General features: G+C 35.1%; 1 protein-coding gene across 1 annotated transcript in view; it reads left to right on the forward strand.

The window, feature by feature from the left end:
• The window catches only part of XPR1 (xenotropic and polytropic retrovirus receptor 1), a 221,149-nt gene that overhangs the window by 136,200 nt on the left and 67,814 nt on the right, over positions 1 to 17,135 (forward strand). The window contains exons 4-6 of the mRNA XM_047704526.1: positions 8,476 to 8,699; positions 11,530 to 11,679; positions 11,949 to 12,032. Coding sequence (XP_047560482.1) covers positions 8,476 to 8,699; positions 11,530 to 11,679; positions 11,949 to 12,032 — 458 coding nt within the window. The remainder of the gene's footprint in view (positions 1 to 8,475; positions 8,700 to 11,529; positions 11,680 to 11,948; positions 12,033 to 17,135) is intronic.

Genomic DNA, 17,135 nt, shown 5'->3' on the forward strand with positions numbered 1-17,135 from the left:
TCCACCCACTTGTGGAGATATCTCACAAATTATTCAACGGTCAGCTAAAAATGGTCACTTTTAAATGAGATATAGTCTTGATTGAAACTTCTAAATACCCCAAACAAAATGCTATGCAAGCTAAACAAAACAGAATGAATACTACTAAAATGTAGATACTAATTTTCATATCAGTTCTTTTACCTACCAGTTATATTTTGGAGTTTTGAACCTTACTTTTTTTTTTAGAAGTTTACCATTTAACTTTTCTAGACCTCCATGTCCTTGCTTGTAAAATGGACATATTGATTCCCAGCCCTCTTGGGTTCCACCTGTAAGGAGTCAGAACCTATTGTCAGTATTTCACAAAACCTGATATAAGTCATTTTATTGCTTTTTATGTTTTATTACATATTTTTGGCTAATAAGATAAAAGCATTTATAGTAATAAAATAATTTTTTTTACATTTAAAAAAATCATTTGTTTTAGAGAGGGGGGAGAGAGAGTGCATGCGCCGGGAGAGAGGGGGAGAATCTGCAAGCAGAAACAACCCCCCCCACCACCACCACAATGAGTGCAGAGCCTGGCACAGGGCTTGATTTCAGGACCCATGAATCACCAGCTGAGTCGAAACAGAGTCGGATGCTTAACTGACTGAGCCACACAAGTGCCGCAGTAGATTTAATATTTGAAGACCATGGAAGGAAAGGGAAGTGTTTTAAAGGAAGGCTCTCTTTTGATGATAGCATTACTAATCACTGAAGTCTCCTAGGTCTCTTCTAAAATGGCATCAATCCTGAAAGCTATAGTGTTAGCAATCTTTTTTGTGGTCATCAGTGATGTTTTTTTTCCATTGGTGATATTAATCACTATGTTACAACATCTTTCTCTTTGCTAGAACCAGTTTCCTTTCTCTCTCCATTCAAAATACTTTGCTTCTAAGCAGTGTTTTTATGTGCCTACATAAAAACAAAATCTTAGAATATATCTGTTGCTTTTAATATTCCACAATTAAAACAGGCAAGGCCTTTTTTTCTTTTTTCTTTTTTCTTTTTTTTTCCATTGGACTGTTTTAAATAGCTAGGGGCTTTTTCCTTCATTTCTAAACAATCTCAGGTTTTGTTTTTTGGTTGTTTTTTTTTTTTAACCTGTCCTAATTTTTTGGCTTCAGTTATTGTGACTTCACAGCAGTGTTATGAGCTTTTCCTTTCTTTACGGAAAAAGAGAGAGAGAAGAAGAGCAGGAAAGAAAATTGCAGTAGTGTTATTTATATGTATATGAATTATGGCAATAGAAACAAATTTCTTGGCTGTAAAATATTTTCAGGCTTTATATATATTGAAGACCAATCGGATAATAGTTACTCAGAACTATTCCTGTTACAGTTATTCCTATAATCCTGTTATGTGTTTTTCTTTATTCTTACCAAATTTGAGGGATTGTATATTATACCACTGAGTGTGTATAAAAAAACATAAGCATCTTTTTCACTGAAATACTAAATATCATTGTACAAGTGATTATATGAATCTAGTACTCACATAGCTAAATTATGACTTAATGGCTGGTTTAGCTCTTTGTATGTGTGTAAAGACATGGATTAAGTATATATTAATTAGGGTGATCATAGGTCTGTAGTATTGTTTAAAATTCCCATTGTCTTATTATTTTTTCCTATGTCATGATTCTCTTGAGTTTATTACAACAGAATCCATTACTTAAGAGCTATTGAAGAATGGGGTTTGGGAGGTTGGTTAGGAGAAAAGTTAGGGACATGAATTAAAGCAACCAGACTGGCTTGCTTTCTTGTTAACATATCTGATGAAAATTAAAATTGCAATTATTTATCTACTATCCACGAGGGAGGTTTTTTTAAAGGAAGGTTCCTTTTTGGTGGTAACATTACTAATCCCCAAAGTCTCCTAGTTCCTTTTAAGACTGATCAGATTTTTTTTTCTTTCTAAGACTGATAAGATGGGGTATGTCCCTAGTCATGGCATAATATAGTTGCGGGATGGCATCTTCATAAAAAAAAAGCTGACTATCATCTAAATTAATGTTTTTTTAAACTATAAGTTATGACCCAATACATGGGTCAGGAAATTAAAATACCTGGGGTCATCATGAGCATTTAAAAAAAAAGCAAATAGAATGTAGTAGAATAGAAAATACCAGATTATATCTAAAATGTTTATTTACCAATTGTATCTATAATTTATGTACAATAAATTGTTTATGTACAACATGATACTTGGTATTTTAGAATTTTGCAAAGTACTATGGAAACTGACATGAAGAAGCATTGACTTTACTTGGAGGAAAAGAAGAGGATTGTGGAAAAGCCTCCAGAAGTAAAACTTAAATTGGATCTTTGAAAATGTGGGGGCATTTCCAATGCTCTTGGAGGAGCATTTTGGGGATAACAGTGGTAGAGGACTTGGAGTACAGTATTCCAAGGAAACACCTATCCATATGCATCGTGACATCAAAATACATGACATATTGGGGGTGAGGAGGATTATAGTCTTCTGAGCTGGAGTTAAGAGAGTAAGGATTCAGTTATTATTATAGAAAAAATTGAAGAATATTATGTTTTATTCATATGTGGAGATTTTAGACTTCAGTATTTGAGGTATAACAATTTCAGGTAATAAGAATTCCAGATAAAAGCAGAACAAAAAAATTAATGTAATATAACAAAATTAACTATCCTGAGTCACTTAGGGTTGGTCAATTTTCTTACAAACTTACTTTGTATTTCAAATAACACTGAGGTCCATAATTTGAATTGGCAAGCTTGTGACATTGCAAGATAAGTATACAAAAAATAAATGTATTCTAAAACATCAAGAATTATTCTTCAGTCCCATAACAATAAAATAGCTTTGTTATTCTGAAGATTGCTTATAGTTCTGAAATAACTTTTCTAAGGTAAAAAATATATATATATAAATGAAATGTATATATGAAAACCAAGAAAAGTTTTGTTAACCCTATAGCTCTTTGAGGAACATATAGGTGCTTTGAAGGTTTTTGAGTAGTTATTGGAAATTTTTATCAAATATTTTATTTTCTGAGAACTTATGGCATTAAACATATATTATTAAAGTAATAATTTGTTCTCATTCAGACCCACTTGATTTATTGGCATGAATAGAAATTGAAATTTATTGTCAAAATAGGTTTTCATCAGCATTTATAAAATTACCTAGAAATGTTCATTTTTATTTTTTGTAAGTATATTTATAGATTTTAATTCATAGGCCAAAGTACATTCTTTTTTTTTTTTTAAAGATTTTATTTATTTATTTGACAGAGAGAGATCACAAGTAGACGGAGAGGCAGGCAGAGAGAGAGAGAGAGAGGGAAGCAGGCTCCCTGCTGAGCAGAGAGCCCGATGCGGAACTCTATCCCAGGACCCTGAGATCATGACCTGAGCCAAAGGCAGCGGCTTAACCCACTGAGCCACCCAGGCGCCCTGCCAAAGTACATTCTTATGTATACTCATTTACCTTTTTCCAGGTTCTCTGCTGCCCCCATGTTTGAGATTTTTGGATATCTGACTCTAGAAAACTGAGCTGTCGTTGAAACATAGTTTGGACACTTGGTGTCAAAAGCAGTGTTTCTCATCCTTTTTACACTTGTTGATAAGTATTAAATACTTTTGCTAAGTATAAAAATCTCACACCATAACTATTGGGAACATTGAATTTTTTTTTTCCCCCAAATTACATGCTTTTACTCCCCTCCTACCAACCAGGGATTTTCCCTCACATGCTCTTCTAGATAGACTTGTCCTTAAGGAAGAAAAGAGTTCAAAAAAATAGCTGACTACCCCTGGTAATGATTTCTCCTCTATTTTGGTATGGGAACTTGGATTACTAGAGAAGTTTTTCCTACATATTCATTAAGTCAGTCAGTCATTCAGTAAACATGGGTTGAGCCTACCGTATACAGGTTCTTATAATTACAAAAATGATGATGATGATCCACACAAAAGTTTATAGGTGAATGTTAATAGCATAATTTATATAGTGCAAAAATTAGAAACAATTCAGATGTCTGTCAGCTGATGAATATTTAAACAAAATGTGGTGTATCCACCCAACAAAGTATAATTCAGCAATAAAAGGACCAGCTACTGATATGTGATACATCGTGGATGAACCTCAAAATCATGCTAAGAAGGCAGGCAGATGCAAATGACAGCATACCGTATGACTCCTTTATAAGAGTGTTCAGAAAAGGCAAATGTGTAGAAACAGAGAGCAGATCAGTGGTTACTTGGGGCTTCAAGGGTAGGAGTGAGGATTGACAGCCAGTGGCCCTGACAGAAGTGTATGGGATGTTGGAAATGTTCTAAAATTGGATGGTGCTGATGATTGTACAATTCTACAAATTTACTAAAAATTAACAAATTATGCTTACCATGGGTAAATGCTATGCTATGTTAAGTATACCTGAAAAAGCTATTAAAAATTTTTTCACCATTAAAAAATGAAGATTTTTTTGCCCTCAGAGAGAAGCCTTGGTTCAGAGAGCTCTCAACAGTCAATGAAACAAACATATAAACAAAGAATTACATTCAATGTGCTTTGTATGTGTGTTTGTGACCTCATGAGTGTCCAATGGAGGGAGTTTCAAGGTGTGGCTGAGAGTTTTTAGGCAAGAAAGACTTTACATAGAAAACGATATTTGAGATTAGCTTTGTAAAATGAGTAAGGAGTTTGCCAGATGGGGAGGTATTTGTTTCCTGACTTACTGCTGTCATGTAGGACGTAGTGGTTCTTTCTTTCCGTTTTTTGGACTTCTTTCATTTTTAATATCCATAAAAGTAATTACAAAATATACATATTGACAACTGGCTAAGGAAGGTAAACAAATAGCAAATTCATATATTAGTCTCTTAATAAAAGTTGATCATTCATATTATTTTCTAGCTTTTGGGTTTGCTAATTACCTGAGGTTTCTAATCAGCAAAGCAATTTCTAGTTGACCTTGGATAAATTATCACATTCTTTCATTAAATATGTGTTTGTATTTGTGTATATTATTTTTTCAAATGGCTTTTAAGTGGTCAGCACATAAATAGTCAAGTTGTTAATAGAACAGAAGTGTTAAATATATCTTTTGTTCTAGGAACATCATGAAAAAATTACACAATCACTAAGTGCACCGTGAAGTAAGAAAGAACCAAAAAGTTCTACATTGTTTTTGATCAGAAGGACAATAAGATGAACAATTTTGCAATAGAAATGTTTAACTTCTATAAAAAGAACTTCCAAGATTCATTTTGCCTTTTCAGTGTTAGATTTGAAAATAGGTGAATTGTTCTCTCTCTTATAATATGGAAGACTAGGAAGAAATTCTGAATACCTCTCACTATAAAACAGTAAAATGCTACCTAAAATATGCAAAATTATTAGATACAACATAAAATACATGGTTAATATAGCTAAAGACCTGAAAAAAAGTATCAAAACCATGCACAAAAAAGAAACTCTCAAAATGGACTTTTTTGAAATAACCAATTAGAGGGACATCTGGGTGACTTAGTGGGTTAAGTGTCTGCTCAGGTCCTGGGATCAGCTGGCGCCATGCTCCCTGCTCAGAGGAGGGAGTCCACTTCTCCCTCTTCCCCCACTTGTGCTCTCTCACATGCTCTCTCAAATAAATAAAATCTTAAAAATAGCCAATTAGAACTTTTCAAATGAAAATATAATCACTGAAATTAATATCGTAACTACTTAAACCTGTGAATTAGGTAGAGATTAAGAGAAAGTTTATACACTTGAACATAGAGCTGGAGTAGTTACCCAGAATGCAACAAAAAGAGATAGAGAGGAAATATAAGCTATGAAAAGAGCAACAAGTTTAAGAGGCCATAATTGATATCTGTGATTTGCTTTTTCCACTAGCTATTTCCTATTTGCTCTGCCCTCAGCCGGAAGCCCAACTGGCTGGGGTTCTTTACTGGATGGGATGACCCAAACTTGAATTACTGAAGGGTCTGAATCCTTAATAATTCTTTTCTTTGATTTCTATAGTTTTCCATTAACTTTCATTACTTGTCTTGGAAAAACTAGGATTCCAGAGAGTCTCCTGGGTTATGGACACAGTCCTCCTTACTTCTATTGTGTATCAAAAACTCACTTTCCCTTTGGTAATTAAGATCAATAACTAACCAGTAAGTAACCTCTTTGCCTACTAGTTCAGTGGTATGATGAGTACAAAATGGCATGACTGCCAGATGGCAGTCTCATGTTCCAGTTCAGTAGAATCATTGTTGTATTCCTCTGAAAGAAGCATTTTCCGCTAAGAACTAAACAATAGGCAGAGTTCAAGTTGCAAATCGGAAAGCAAAAATTAAGTGAGTGTTTTTTGGTTATAGTAGGGAGAGGAGCCACTCCCACTTTGATCCCTTGATTCCTAGACTCTTATTTTGGCTGTGTTTGTAAAAGCACCAATAAATATAATGGTCTTAATACTGCATCCTATAAGACAGAACCCAGTTCTTACAAAGTGTTGTCTCCCAATGCACTTTGTTAAGTCTCTCTTTAGGCCAACAATTTCTGGGTAGGTGGTAAGACCTTATTATTCCATGGATATCCTTATTGCTTTACAACCTTTCCTGGGAAATGAGTTTCCTGATCAGAAACAAAGCTGTGTAGAATACCATGAAAATGGATAAGGCATTCCAGTCGATAGTGGTGCTAGCCAGGAACATTATGAGCAGGGAATGTACAACCATATCAAGAATACATTTATTCCAAAGATCCCTGCCCCCTGCATAAAAGAAGACATCTAATGCATTCACCCTGCCACTAGGTGGCTGACCAGCATTAATAGGGAATGGTGCCATTTCTGGAGCTCCAAGACCATGCAAGTGTCTGTTGCAAGATGAGAAGCTGCATTATAAGTTACATAGCTGCATACCAGGTGCTATAGGCTCTGTTACTTGTTCCAGTGGTGATACCGCATCTAGAAAAATAGCTGCCATCAGAGTCACCACTATGCTATAAATTTACTATTATTCAATTTACTACAAATTTACTATTAAATTTAAATTTACTATAATCCACAGTCATTTTTCAAGATCCATCTAATTTCTGCACAGACTAAACAGATAAATTAAATGGGGATGTGATAGATATCTTTCAAGTCTCTGGTGATGGCACTAACCTCTGGAGTTCTCCTCAGGATGTGCTTTTGCTTCTTGGTTATTATCTTGATAGGGAGAAGTTCTAGAAACTTCCATTAGTCCTTCTTACAATAATAGCTCATACCTCTGGGTCACAGTGAATGTGGAGATTTCTACAAGTGATCTGGTGTCTCTACTCCAATTATACATTCTGGAACAGAGAAAGCAATCGTAATGTGAGTCTGGGGACCAACTGGGCTAATATTTCATCTGTCACCTGAACACTATAGACCTCCATTTGACTGGAGTGGCATTTGGAGTCTTCAGAAATTTGAATCAGTTCAGAAGTACACAGTAGGGATAATTCTGGTGGATTCCAAGAACCCTTCCTCCATAGTGTGTTCTCTACCTTCTCCCAGTTACTCAATCAAACATCTACCCAGGTGTTGTTATGAAGGGATTTTTGCAGCTGTAATTAAGGTCCCAAATCAGTTGACTTTAAGAATGGGAGATTATCCCAGGTAAGCCTGACCTACTCACATGAGCCCTGAACTATTCCTGAGGAGAGAGATTCAAATCATGAATGATGGTTGTACAACCATCACCATTATATAATTCTAGAACATTTCCATCACCTCCACAAGATTCCATACCCATTAGCAGTCACTCCCCATTCTTCCTGCCTCCTAGACCCTGGCAACCACTAATCTTTCTGTCTCTGGATTTCCCTGTTCTGGACATTTCAAATAAATGGAATAATAATAAGACAATATGCAGCATTTTGTGTCTGGCTTCTTTCACTTACCATGATTTCTTTAAGATTCATTCATGTTGTAGTATGTACCAGTACTTCATTCTTTTTTATGAATTTAGGTTGTATCTTTTTTATGAATTTAGATTGTATTCCACTATTGTGATTACAAATCCATGTATATGTACAAGTTTTTCTGTGAATATATATACCTAAGAGTCAAATTGCTGGATCTTAATGTAACTAACTCTGTGGTTAACTTTTTGAGAATTGACAAACTGTTTTCCAAATTATAATGTGGTGGTACCATTTTGCATTCTCACTTTTATGGCTTTTTAGATTCTATGTCTTCATCTGTAAAAACAAAGGGTAAACTTGAGGTTTTGCAGGGAGGGAAATATGGGAGAGAAAGGTAGAATGAAATGTTATACCAAAACACTTTTTTCCTATCCAATACTAAATATTACATGTCACATGTAACATTTTTTTCCTAGAAATTTTAGGAAAACAGACGAGAATAAACAGTAAGAAATCAAAAGTCAGTGAGAACTTTACCAGTTTTTTTTATCTTGATGATTTGAAATTGTTTTTTCGTTTTTATAGAAAAGCTTGCAGAGGCTCAGCGCAGGTTTGCTACACTTCAGAATGAGCTTCAGTCATCACTGGATGCACAGAAAGAGAGCACTGGCGTTACTACACTGCGACAGCGCAGGAAGCCAGTCTTTCATTTGTCCCATGAGGAACGTGTCCAACATAGGAATATTAAAGACCTTAAACTGGCCTTCAGCGAGTTCTACCTCAGTCTTATCCTGCTGCAGAACTATCAGGTACTTAGAGTCTTATCCTGGAGAATGGAACCTTCAAATAATTGAGAAGTTTGGAATTAACCTTGAACGATACTAATGGGCCAATCTAAAAAGGGAAATCTTTAGCATGTCATTATTTTTTAGGTTCTTAATGTGATGTCAGATGTTCTTACTGGCTAAAAACCACATATCAAAGGTAGCAAAATGGTGTTAATAAGACTTCTATTTTTGAAGATCAGTTTTCTAAAGCCTTTTGTACAGTATGCATGAGTAACCCTTGATTCATGGTTTACTTCCTATTTTTAGAGGCATCTCTAGTAGTACGTAGAAATAAGAAATTATATATGTCCATCTAGCCACTGCTGGCTATGTAAGACCTTTACATTCCTCCAAGCCTATAACAAAATTTCCACAAAGCCAATTAGACAGTTAATTTTCCTGAAACTAACACTAATAATATAAAAGATACTAACTTTACAGCTTTGCCACTGAGAATCCTCCCATTGTATTATCCACATACTATAATATAACTATTAAAATCTGTATGGAATTACTGGATCACTCTATTGTATACGTGAGACTAATATAACACTGTATATTAACTACATTAGAATGAAAATAAAAATTTTTTAAAATAAAAAAAATGCCTTCTGAAAGAAATTAGGTCACAACAAGCAAGTATAGAGACTGGATATCTAGGCTAATGTGATGTGTCACTTAACATTTTTAAAATCCCTTGGGCGCCTGGGTGGTTCAGTGGGTTAGGCCGCTGCCTTCAGCTCAGGTCATGATCTTGGGGTCCTGGGATCGAGCCCCGCATCGGGCTCTCTGCTCGGCGGAGAGCCTTCTTCCTCCTCTCTCTCTCTTTGCCTGCCTCTCTGCCTGCTTGTGATCTCTCTCTGTCAAGTAAATAAATAAAAAAAAATCTTTAAAAAAAAAAACAACATTTTAAAAATCCAATCTGAAAAGCTGAATTACCATGTACATTAAATTATGGAAATAGAAGGCATTTCTAATTCATTTCTAATCCTTTACATATTTGTTTACATATTTAAATCTACAATGAATTTATTGAAAAACAGATTATTTGTTCAGTAATAAACTTTAAATAGAAGCATCTGATCTTTAAAGAGACCTTATGTACTATTCTTTTTCCATTTTATTATTGTGATTAGTACTGCTAATCAGTGGTTATATAAAACATAAAAAATAAAAGGTTATACAATGAAAGTATTCTAAGGGTAAATATTGGAGTTTTAAAATAAAAAGTCATTATAGTCTTATATCTGCAGTAATCTAAGTTGTTAATGCATGTACTTATTTCCCTCTCTTTCTCTGTCATAATTCTACCTTTTTTGGTAATTTAATATATTATCATTCAAAGAAGAACCCTGTTGGAAAATGATTTTAGAAGAATAGTAAAGTATACAATGGGAAATCCCTTTCCTTTGAAATTTATCTGTAGCTTTACAATTTATATTTAAAAAGAAGTAAAAATACATTTCTTCTTTCTTATAATGCTACAAAACATTAACATTTCATATTTCATTGATTATGCTTGTGTGTTTCAGAGAAATACCCTTGTTAATTTTTTTTTATTAACTTTCCCAGAATCTTTTGCTTGGGTCACTATAACAAGCTCCCTGGGAAAACAAAAATAATTGTTAATTATAAAGGTTCTGTTCTATTCTCTATTCTTTAAGGCTGGCTGTTTCGTACGAATATGTATTGAGAGTGAGGAGAATGGAAAATTAATTGAAAGCAGTCTCTAAATCACAGTGTATGCACCCCTAGGAGAATTTAATATGATTTCTTAAGTTATGAGACAGAAATGATAAACAAATTAGCAATCAAGCAAAGTCTAATTTGGAGTAAATGCTCAATTTGTTTACTGATAGGGATATGTGATCAATAAATTGGGGAGATCTCTGGTTTAAAGAACTATACAAATCTACAGTTTCTTGCTTTTTTGCATGTATCAAAGAATAACAATTTGAGAATGTAGAAAAGTATAGTATTTTGATATCGTAGAAATGGAGGAAGAGTGCAAGCTCCTATCCATTATCAGCCAAACCCCGTATGTATGTAAGTGTTACTCTTTTTGCACTCCCATCTCCAAACTGAGAATGGATGGAAGCAAAATGAAATTAAAAGAAACAGATGATCTTCCATTTTCTATGCTGGTTCATACATGCTTGCATTGTAGGGGGGAAATACATAGCAATACCAGTCCTTCAAAAAACAAAGAACTGTAAATATATTTAGTGTATGATAAATCCAAAATATTTTTGATTGTATCCTTTTGATCATGAAGCAAAATAATATAAATTAACCTTTTTGAAAATAATTGAAAGATTTTTCCATAAGAAAATGGAAATAAAAATGTTTTGATTTTAAGACTTCCATTAATTTACTTGAAATAGAAATCATAGGGTTCATAATTTAGGGTTTCTTTTATTACTGATGGCATACTACCTTGAAATAAATAGATGGAATAAGAAAGAAGAATCTTTTTTTTTCTTTTTTGGAGAGAGAGAATGTGGTGGGGAAGGGCAGTAGGAGAAGGAGAGAGAGAGTCTCAAGCAGACTCCTCACTGGGCCTGGAGCCTGATGTGGGGCTCGGTCTCACTACCCTGAGATCAATACCTGAGCTGAAACCAAGAATCAGTTGCTAAACCAACTGACCCAAGGAAGAAGAGTCTTACCCTTTTGGTAGTAAATGCTTATATGAAAGCATTGCCATTTCCCTCAGTATGCAGTCATCAGTCAGCTCATCAATGCATCGTGCTTATTATTTTTCTTCATTTATGGTGGTGGAAATTATAGTAGTTTTTCTCATTTCTTTCTGTAGAATCTGAATTTTACAGGGTTTCGAAAAATCCTCAAAAAGCATGACAAAATCCTGGAAACTTCTCGTGGAGCAGATTGGCGAGTGGCTCATGTTGAAGTGGCCCCATTTTATACGTGCAAGAAAATCAACCAGCTTATCTCTGAAACTGAGGTATAGTAATCTTACTTATGTACTACCTATTTTCAGTAGCATTAATGTCTTATTTTTAATGAAATAATTCTTCATCTGTAGTCTCCTTTTGTAATTTGTTGCTAGCTTTGAATACAATGTTCTTTACTCATGAGTTTTGTCTTTTGCTTTGTCAGTATATACATTCACCAAGAAGTTATCAGAATACCATGTATATAAATGGTTCAGAATTATTTATGTATTACTCAAGATTAGTATAACCTGTGTCAAAATTGAATGTGTCTTTCTAGGCTGTAGTGACTAATGAACTTGAAGATGGTGACCGACAAAAAGCTATGAAGCGTTTACGTGTCCCTCCTTTGGGAGCTGCTCAGGTTAGTATTTCTTTCAGTTGTTTGGTTTTGCCTATTTAATCAACACAATCTGTTTAGTTGATAAAACATACGAGTTTCATTACTTTCAAAAATATGTCAAGGGCGCCTGGGTGGTTTGTTTAGTTAAGCATCCAGCTCATGATTTTGACTTAGATCATGATCTCAGGGTTGTGAGATTGAGCCCCATATCCCGCTTTGTTCGGGTGTGGAGTGTGCTTAAGATTCTCTCTCTCCCTCTCCCTTTGCCTTCCAACCCTGCTCTCTCTCCTTAAAAAAAAATAAAAAGAAAAGAAACAGCCAAATTTTAAAAGTAGTTACTACTATTGTTATTTTGTTTTTAAAAAATTCCATGCCAGGTCTTACTTCATGATGAATTGTAGTGTCTTCCCACCTTTCTCTTCTTATGCTATATTCCTTCTCTTGTGACATGCTAACTTCTTGGCCTCCCCAAATTATAAAGATGTGATACTTATTTCATGTTACAGTCACCAAATGATTGTGATTAGGTATTTAATGATATGGGGTGGGAAGATTCAAGTATGCTGGGCTACTACAAAACTTCATCCAAAATGCCACAGTTACATAAAAAAAAAAAAACACTATTAAGTGACATCTACACAGTAATTATACTAGAAACATTAAGGCAACATATTCTGTTTCATAAAATAAGTCTCAGTAAACTTAAAAGGATTTAAATCATAGAATAAACTCTCTGAGCACAGTGGAATGGAAATCAATAACAAAAAGAGCTTCCTTATCCTAATAAAAGGCATGTATGAAAAAACCTATAACTAATATCATACTTAATAGTGAAACTCTGAATACCTTCTCCCTAACTAGGGACAAAAAAAGGATATTCATTCTAACCACTTTTATTCAACATTGTACCACAGTTTCTAGCCAGTGCATTAGGGTAGGAAAAAGAAATAAAAGGCATTCAGGTTAGAAACAAAGAACTAAAACTCTGGTGGAGGTTTTGCTGATGACATGCTAACTTATATAGAAAAATCCAGTGAATTATTAGAATAGCTGCTAGAACTAATAAGTGAGTTTAACATGGTTGCAGACTATAAGGCCATAAATAAAGTAAACTGCATTTCTATGTGCCATTCAGAACAATTTAAAAAAAAAAAAATGGGTGTCTAGGTGGCTCAGGTCATGATTCTGGAGTCCCAGGATTGAGTCACACATCAGGCTCCCTTCTCAGCAGGTAGTCTGCTTCTCCCTCTGCGCTTTACCCTGCTTGTGCTCTGTATTGTTCTTTCTCTCTCTCTCTCAAATAAGTAAAAATATTTAAAAAAATATTTTTTAATTTCTTTTTTTTTTTTTAGGGATTTTATTTATTTACTTTGACAGAGAGCACAAGCAGGGGGAGCAGCAGAGGAAGGGAGAAAAGCAGGCTTCCTGCTGACCAGGGAGCCTGGTGCACGACTCAATTCCAGAACCGTGGGATCATGACCTGAGCCAAAGGCAGACACCTAATCAACTGAGCCACTCAGGCACCCCAGAATAAAACATTTTTAAATGCTATTCATAATTGAAATATGTAGGGATAGATCTGACAAAAGATATATAAGATCTTTACTTTGAAAACTATAAAATATTGCTGAGAGAAATTAAGAGACAGATGCAGGAGAGATATATCATATTCATGGGTTAGAAAACCCAGTACTTCAAAGTTATCATTTCTTCCTAAATTGATCCTTAGATAGAATACAGTCCAGCTCAAAATCTCAACAGGGCTTTATATTTATTATACATGTTTATAACTGGTTAGCAAATTTAAAAATTTATATAGAGTTAAAAAGGACCAAGAAAAAACAAAAAAACTTTGCAACAACTTAGTTGAAAGATTGACACTACCTTGTATCAAACTTACTAAAACTACAGTAATCAAGACAGTGTGGTATTAATGTCAAGAAAAGTAATAGATGAGTGAAACAGAATAAAAAGTCCAAAAGTAGACCAATAAATATATGGTCAATTAATTTAATGTAAAGACAGTTCAGGGAAAAAGATAGTCTTTTCAACAAATGGTGCTAGAGCAATTGACTTCCATGTGCAAAGAAAAGAAAACAACTTCCACACATCTTTCACATCATACACAAAATTAATTTTAGGTATACCATAGACTTAAGTGAAAACCTAAAAGTACACATTTTTGAAGAAAATACAGGAAAAAGTCCATTATGAAGACTGGTTTATGCAAAAATTTCTAAGAAATAAAACCAAAAACTCCTCATCAAAATTTAGAACTTCTGCTCTTCAGAAGACAATATTAAGAGGGTGAAAAGAAAAGCAACAGACTAGGAAAGAAATAGAACAGATAAAATATATAAATATAAGAACTTCAGTACTCAAAAATAAGAAAACAACCAGCTTAAAAGTGGGCAAGAGATCTAAACAATCAAAGAGGTATGTGTAGCAAGTAAACATGTGAATAGATGTTCAGTATCATTAGTCATAGGGAAATGCAAATTAAAACCACAGTGAGGTAACGTATACCTATTAGAATGACTAAAAACATAGACACTAAATGTTGGAGGAGCAAAGCTCTTATATCTCATATGCTGCTAGTGGAAAGTAAAATCATACAACCATATTGGAAAATAGTTTAGCAGTTTCTTATAAATTAAATCTTCACCTACCACATGATCTGGCCATTATACTTATAGGTATTAACCCAAGACAAATGCAAGCGTGTTTTCATATAAAGATGTGTACACAGGGGGCACCTGGCTGGCTCAGGCAGTAGAGCATTCAATTCTTGTTCTCAGGGTCATGAGTTTGAGCCCCATGTTGGACATAGAGCTTTCTTTAAAATAAAGAAATTGATAAAGTCCTTTAAAAAAATCTTTCACGAAATGTTTTAAAGCAGCTTTATTCATAATAGCCTAAACCTGGAAACAGATCATATCTATCAATAAGTGAATGGGCAAACAGTAATGGTATATCCATACAATGGCATAATACTCAGCAATAAAAAGGAATAAACATTGATACATGGGGGGCGCCTGGGTGGCTCAGTGGATTAAGCCTCTGCCTTCAGCTCAGGTCATGATCTCAGGGTCCTGGGATCGAGCCCTGCATCGGGCTTTCTGCTCAGCAGGGAGCCTGCTTTCCCTCCCTCTCTGCCTGTCTCTCTACCTACTTGTGATCTCTGTCTGTCAAATAAATAAATAAAATCTTTAAAAAACAAAAACAAAAACACTGATGTATGGAACAATATGGGTGCATCTTAAAATAATTACACTGAGGGGGGCACCTGGGTGGCTCAGTGGGCTAAGCCGCTGCCTTCGGCTCAGGTCATGATCTCAGGGTCCTGGGATCGAGTCCCACGTCGGGCTCTCTGCTCGGCAGGGAGCCTGCTTCCCTTCCTCTCTCTCTGCCTGCCTCTCTGCCTTCTTGTGATCTCTCTCTGTCAAATAAATAAATAAAATCTTTAAAAAAAAAAATAATTACACTGAGGGAAAGAAACCAGACCAAAAGAGTATATACTATATGATGCTGAAAAATGCAAACTCTATAATGACAGCAGATCCATGGTTTTCTGGGAGGTGGAATAGGGAGTGGTGAGCAGAAAAGTGTTACAGAAGGGCATAAGGAATCTCTTGTGAGGGGCAATAGATAAGTTCATTCTCTCTTTTTTTTTTTTTTTTAAGATTTTTTATTTATTTGACAGAGAGAGAGCACAAGCAGGCAGAGAGGCAGGCAGAGAGAGAGGAGGAAGCAGGCTCCCTGGTGAGCAGAGAACCCGATGCGGGGCTCGATCCCAGGACCCTGAGATCATGACCTGAGCCGAAGGCAGCGGCTTAACCCACTGAGCCACCCAGGCGCCCCAAGTTCATTCTCTTGATTATGATAATAATATCCTAAGTGTTTAACATATATCAAAACATCAAATTGTATGCTCTAAATATATGCAGTTTAGTGTGAGTTATATTTAGTAAAACTATTAAAAATAAGAAAATCTTGAAAAATTAAAGTATTTCTAAATGCAAAAAGAACTGGTGAAGCTTAGAAAACATGGAAATGGTTATCCTTGGTGAGGAGGAAAGGTTTATGGATCTGGAAAGGGTAGGGACTTCAAAGGTAATAGAAATGTTCTGTTTCTGATGATGGGTGGTAGGTATAGGAACACTTTATTATTCAGTTCCTAATAGTTCAAATACATTATATATATCCTTTTATATATGATAAATTACACAATTTTTTAAACTAGAAAAAATTTTTTTGAAAATGCAAATGACTTTCTTCCCTCTGGATGCATTCAATCTTTAACAATTCAGATACCTGTTACTGGATAATTTGTAGGTCAGAGAGAATCTCAATGCTTTTTTTCATTTAAAGGTTTTTGGAAAACATTTAAACTATCTTAAATGTAGCATTTAAGATATTACACCTTTAACAACAATAGAAGTTCTTTATAATATTCATAGCAAATATTTAATCCCACAATATTTTCTCTCTCCTGTTTCTCATACCTTTATGTTTAAAATATCAGAACACTTTCTTTTATATTAGAAAACACTTTACTTCCTTTTATCATTCTCTAAATATAAAGCTACCATAAAGTAGAGAAAAATATTTTTTGAACCTACATGCTCTGGAGATTCTGATATTCCAGTTCTCTGGAGAATATCTATTGTATCTCAAAAATTCACTTTAGGGAAGTGGGAGGAGTCAAGATGGCGGAGAAGTAGCAGCTGAGACTACTTCAGGTAGCGGGAGATCAGCTAGATAGCTTATCTAAAGATTGCAAACACCTACAAATCCAACGGGAGATTGAAGAGAAGAAGAACAGCAATTCTAGAAACAGAAAATCAACCACTATCTGAAAGGTAGGACTGGCGGAGAAGTGAATCCAAAGCGACGGGAAGATAGACCGCGGGGGGAGGGGCCGGCTCCCGGCGAGCGGCGGAGCAAAGGAGCACAAAATCAGGACTTTTAAAAGTCTGAGGGACTTTTGTCCGCTGAGGGACATCGCTCCAGAGGCTTAAGTGGGGTGAAGCCCGTGCGGGGTCAGCGTGGCCTCAGGTACCGCAGGGTCGCAGAAGGATCGGGGGTGTCTGAGTGTCGCAGAGCTAACTGGTATTAGAACAG

Source organism: Lutra lutra, chromosome 15 (assembly GCF_902655055.1).
Source record: "Lutra lutra chromosome 15, mLutLut1.2, whole genome shotgun sequence".
In the NCBI taxonomy this organism is placed as follows: domain Eukaryota; kingdom Metazoa; phylum Chordata; class Mammalia; order Carnivora; family Mustelidae; genus Lutra; species Lutra lutra.